General features: G+C 38.9%; 1 protein-coding gene across 1 annotated transcript; it reads left to right on the top strand.

Moving 5' to 3' along the window:
* Window positions 1-3,146: 3,146 nt before the first annotated feature.
* LOC127095713 (uncharacterized) lies at window positions 3,147-3,764 on the top strand. Its single transcript, XM_051034366.1, has one exon. The coding sequence runs from the start codon at window positions 3,147-3,149 to the stop codon at window positions 3,762-3,764; it is 618 nt and encodes a 205-aa protein (XP_050890323.1).
* Window positions 3,765-6,054: the final 2,290 nt, after the last annotated feature.

The raw sequence follows: 6,054 nt of genomic DNA on the forward strand, positions 1-6,054 counted from the left end.
TTTGAGCTTATATATGCCTTGTTAATGATGCTGCTAATCACACTTTCCATTTGTTAATCAAGATTAAGGAGTTTTGGAGCAATTTGCAAAAATGCAAAATTGGCTAGCATGGCCATACTACACGTGCAATCTCCCATGCTGAGCTTCTAATTCACACAAAATCATCCAATGGTCATGCTTTGATGTTTAATTTGCTTGCACCTTAAGCCAAAAATGAATAATGAATATTTTCTTCAAAATGCACATGTATGAAATAGTGAGAACACAAGCCATGATTCCTTTGCATAATTGAGCCAAATGATGTCATTTTGAGATGTCTTGCACATAAAGAGCATTTTGCAAAAAGAATGGACCAAATTGGAGCGTTGTATCAAAAGTTAGGCCATTTTAAATTTCCATGCACACCTTGTGATCAAATGACCATAACTTCTCAACCATTCATCATATGGACATGAATTAGGACTTTTTGGAAAGGGGAAACAAAGATCTACAACTTTCATGTTCACCAAAAATCCATTTGAAACTTCTTTAACATTGACAAGTCAATTGAATATGGACTAAAAACTTCCCAAATTTGGAAACTTTGAATTATAGGTCATTTTCCATTTTTAGTAACTTTTGCCATGACCTTTGAATCTTCAAGATGGAAGTTTAGAATGAAGAATAGGCCTCATTTGAACATTATTGAGGTGTCTCAACTCATTTCCCCACCTCATAGCCCTCAGTTGACTGCACAGTTGACTTTTTTGGGTCCTCAAATGACCTTGAAATGTCTGGATGAACTTGAGCCTTTACCACTTGATGAAATGGCTTCAAAATGAAACCCTAGCTAATGTAAGCTTCTTATAATGATCATGTGGTCCTCATCTCAAGAAAAATACCTCATCTCTTACACAAAGGATCTTCTTGAAGCTCTTGACCTGATGATTGCTTGAGCTACAACAAAAGATGTTAATGACATATTTTTGTGCTTTTGGTTAGTAAACAAAAATGAGAAAAGCAATGATATACAATTCAAGCATGCTTTGTGATCTCAAACCACTCACAAGAGATCCCTACCCAAAGGGAAAGGGAGCCAAGATGCTCAATGATCCTTGAGGCTATGCAATGCAATGTTATGATGCCATGAGGGATCTTAGGGACAAAATTGGGGTCTTACAATAAGAAAAATCAAGATTGATGTATGGTTAATGATTAGCAGGATTGCAATTGTTAAGGTTTTGATATAGTGAAGCCATATTAGATATCACTTAGGACTAGGGATACCCTATGGTTACCGAATTATTCTTGTTAAATTAAAATTACTTGGTTTCATCATAATCACCTGAGGATTCAGAGGTTAGGTTGAATACCAAAGGTTTCCCTCCGAGGTCTTAGGGGGAAACAATCTTAAGATCTGGTAATTGAAACAATTCTCATTATTAAGGAGATATACACTCAAGGGTCATTACAAGAGATTTTCACACACCATCCTTAGCATATTACTATCATCTGTGAACATATTTATTTTGTTTTATTTTCCCTTACAGTGAATTTTACAAAACCCCAACTATTACTTTTGTTCAATTGAGTGACTATTTTCACATATATTGCTGCGTAATCCTCGAGATCGATCTTTGGGAAACATCCCTATTATTACTACATCGGCAAAATAGTACACTTGCTACTTTCCCGATCAAGTTTTTGGCGCCGTTGTCGGGGATTGCTAAATATAAGTTTAAATTATCTCAATTAAAATTTTGTTGCTCTGCAACTACAATTTATTTTTCGTTATGTTGAATATTTTATTTTTATTATATCAACTAATCCGTGTCTGATATTTGTATGTAAGGTAAGGCCTCAACTGATTTTCCTTTTGATGCGGAAATCGAGAGAACCTTGCGGGCAAGACTCAGACAAGCTCGATTAGCCAGATTGGAATCAGACGAAGAACAACTTTCCATCGATTCAGGTTCAGATTCAAGTTCTAATAGAGAGATCGAAATTATGGCTGAAGCTCCACCGCCACCAGAAAGACTGTTGGGAGACTACGGAGGTGAAAATGCACAAACCGACATATTAACTATTGTCAACCAAGCAGTGAACGTGGCTAATTTCCAGCTGCGCCCGAGTACCATTAATCATCTTGAAAGGAAGCATTTTATTGGAAATGTGAATGAAGATGCAAACAAGCATTTGCATAGGTTTTCGACCATGAGCAACACTAAAAAATTGATGGTCACACCGAAGAAGCCAACAAATTGAGAATGTTCCTGTTTACCTTAGCGGAAGAAGCTGAAGAATGGTTTTATTCCCTACCTGCCGGTAGCATCACATCTTGGGAAGAAATGGAAAAAGCCTTCCTGAATGAGTATTTTCCAACATCGGTATTTTTGCGGAAGAGGTATGAAATTCTGAATTTTAAGCAGAAGGACGAGGAAACTTTGGGAGACGCTTACAAGAGATTCAAGAGAGTCCTAGTAGCCTGCCCAACTCATAATATGGATGCAACTGAACATATGGAGATGTTTGTGAATTGTCTCAAAATAAAGACTAAACAACTGATTGATACTGCAGCCGGTAGTTCCACAAATTTTTCAATAGCCATCGGTATCAAGAAGATCATTGAAGCTATTGCTGCTAATGAGCACATGGAGTTGTATGATAGGTGTCAAAGCAAACCAGAAGGGGTTATAGATTTAAAGTTGGAAACTAATAAAATCCGTATTGAAGATACTGTAGCTGTTGAAGTTGATAAGAAGCTGAAGGCGATGAATATAGGTACCCAACAGGTGGCACATGTCCAACCGACTCCTACTGTCTGTTGTGAAATTTGTAGTGGTATGCACAAAACTGTGTATTGTTTTACAACTCCTCAATAAGTGGAGGAAATCAAATTTTTGAAGCAGAACAAACGTTATTCCAACACGTACAATCCGGGTTGGAAGAATCATCCCAACTTCTCATGGAAAGACGAAAAAGGAACAGCCCCTCAACATGGTCAGTACCAAACTCAATATCAACAAAAACAGCAGCAACATGCCCCTAAGAAAGCTGATTGGGAAATTGCTATTGAAAGAATGGCAGCTCATAATGTTCAATTTCAAGAAGAAACCTGGAACAATTAGAAGAACACCACAACATCCGTAAATAATCTTGAAGTCCAAATGGGTCAAATCGCTCAGCAACTAGCTTCGAGTTATCAAGCACAAGGTGCTCTACCCAGTGCAACCGTGACAAATCCTAGAGAGCATAATAATGTGAGCATGGTGACAACAAGAAGTGGTAAATCGGATGAAGTTGTCGAGAAAGTGGATGAAGAGGAAAACCAATTGATCAAAGTGGACCTTGAGATCAAAGAAAATGAAGTTGTTAGGGAAGAAATGGTAGCACCGAAACCTCTGGTGAAAGAAACAGTCATTGAGGCCAAGCTGGTTGTTAAGCTTCCCTTCCCCACTAGAAACAAGAAAAAGGGACAACATGAGAAAAACTTTGAAAAATTCTTAGAGTTGTTCAAGAAGCTAGAGATTAACATTCCTTTGTTGGAGGCACTTGAACAAATGCCTACTTATGCCAAGTTCATGAAGGATATCATTTTGAAGAGGCGTACGACCGACACTAACCCGATTATTCTAACCGAAACTTGTAGTGCTATTTTGCAGGGTATGAAGATTCCGATAAAGAAGAAAGATCAAGGAGCTGTCACCATCCCTTATACTATTGGAGATAGGTCATTTAACAAAGCTATTATTAATCCGGGAGCTAGTGCGAGTCTCATGCCATAATCCATTTATAAGAAGCTTGGTATAGGGGCTGTGCAAGATACCAGGATGACACTCCAATTTGTTGGTCATTCGGTCAAGAAACCATATGGCATTGTTGAAGATGTTCTGGTGAAAATTGACAAGTTTGTATTTCTGGTGAATTTTGTAATTCTTGAAATACCGTAAGATGAAGAGATCCCTCTCATTCTAGGGAGACCCTTTTTGGAAACGGGACGGTGCTTGATAAACATAGAAGAAGGAATAATGACATTAAAGGTTTATGATGAGGAATTGAAAATCGATGTTCGAAACACCATGAGGTACAAGGATGATATTTGTACCAGTCATACTATAGAGGTTTTGGATCAGGTGACGACATATGATAGTCCTTTGAATACACCACTGTCATCTTTGGAAAGAGTGTTGAGTTTGTCCATTTTCGATTCTGATAAAAAAGTGGACAATGGGGAATATGAAGTGCTAGCCTTGTTAGATGCACAACCCCCGTGGAAAGGATCTCGACCACGCCGGTGGGAGGATTTACGCCTACCTCAATCTAGTGAGGATAATGATGAACAAAATAAGGAAACAAAGTTGAAACAACTTCTTGACAATCTTAAATATGTCTTTCTCGATCCTGAAGGAAAATGTCTTGCTATCATAAACTCGAGCCTTCAGAATATCCATGAAGAAAAGCTCATCCAAGTCTTGAAAAAGTACAAAAATGCTATTGGATGAGCAATTAAAGATTTGAAGGGTATTAGCCCTACTGTGTGCATGCATAAAATTCTCATGGAAGATGACCACAAACCGGCAGTCCAACCGCAAAAAAGACTCAATCCTACAATGAAGGAAGTAGTTCGGAAAGAGGTGGTGAAATTGTTAGATGCAAGTCTTATATATATCCTATTTCTGACAGCCCGTGGGTGAGCCCGATGCATGTTGTCCCTAAGAAAGGGGGGTCACCATAATAAAGAATGAAAAAATGAGGTAATTCCTACCCGAACCATAACCGGGTGGCGTGTTTGCATTGACTACAGAAGGTTGAACACAACAACTAGGAAGGACCATTTCCCTTTGCCATTTATTGACCTGATGTTGGAGAGGTTAGCCTGGCATGATTACTACTGTTTTCTAGATTGATACTCCGGGTATAATCAGACTGTTGTAGCCCTAGAAGACCAAGAAAAGACAACATTCACATGCCCTTATGGTGTTTTCGCTTACCAAAGAATGCCATTCGGGTTATGTAATGCTCCATCCACCTTCCAACGATGGATTACTTCCATTTTCGTCGACATGCTCAAAAAGCATATGGAAGTTGTGGCCGACATGCTCGACACGCAGGTTCATAAGAGATTTCTCAAAAATTGCAAAACCGCTGAGCACTCTATTGGTTAAAGATAAGGCGTTTCTGTTTAACAAAGAATGCACCATGGCCTTTGAGACATTTAAGAGCAAATTGATTTCAGCATCCATTGTTATTTCCCCCGATTGGTCTCTTCCGTTTGAGATCATGTGTGATGCTAGTGATATTGTTGTAGGGGCAGTCTTAGGACATTGAAGAGAGAAGTTATTACATGTCATTTACTATGCTAGTCATGTATTGAACCATGTATAGATGAACTACGCAACCACTGAAAAAGAGTTGTTGGCCGTGGTTTACGCATTTGACAAGTTCAGGCAATATTTTTTAGGATCGAAGGTTGTAGTGTATATGGACCATGTCACTTGGAAAATCTGTTTGCTAAACAAGACTCTAAACCGAGACTTCTCGGGTGGATCTTACTCCTCCAAGAACTTGATGTAGAGATCCAAGACAAAAGAGGGTGTGAAAACACAGTGGCAGATCATCTATCCTGCATGTCACCAATTGAATAAACAGAAGAAAAGAGATCGATAAAGGATGTGTCGCTGATGAACACATCCTCGCTGTTATCGGTATCCCGTGGTTCACAGACTACACAAATTATTTGGTGGGGGGTGTAATCCCCAACGATTTTGATTTTAACAAAAAGAAAAAGTTTGTTCATGATTGCAGGTTTCACTTGTGGGATGACCCATTCCTATACAGAAGAGGAGTTGGGCTGGTCAGAAGATGTGTCTCGGAGGAGGAGCAAAAGGATGTACTTAGAGCTTTGTCATGATTCGGATTATGAAGGACACTTCAGTGGTGACCGAATAGCGGCCAAAGTTCTTCAATCAGGTATATATTGGCCCACGTTGTTTGAAGATGCCCAAGACATCGTCAAAGAATGCGACATATGTCAAAGAACGGGGAATATTTCTAAGAGAAATCAAATGCCGCAAA

Source organism: Lathyrus oleraceus, chromosome 1 (assembly GCF_024323335.1).
Source record: "Lathyrus oleraceus cultivar Zhongwan6 chromosome 1, CAAS_Psat_ZW6_1.0, whole genome shotgun sequence".
Classification (NCBI taxonomy): domain Eukaryota; kingdom Viridiplantae; phylum Streptophyta; class Magnoliopsida; order Fabales; family Fabaceae; genus Lathyrus; species Lathyrus oleraceus.

Excerpts from the sequence above, each read along its gene's own strand:
- LOC127095713 (XM_051034366.1), top strand. The coding sequence starts at position 3,147 with ATGGGTCAAATCGCTCAGCAACTAGCTTCGAGTTATCAAGCACAAGGT.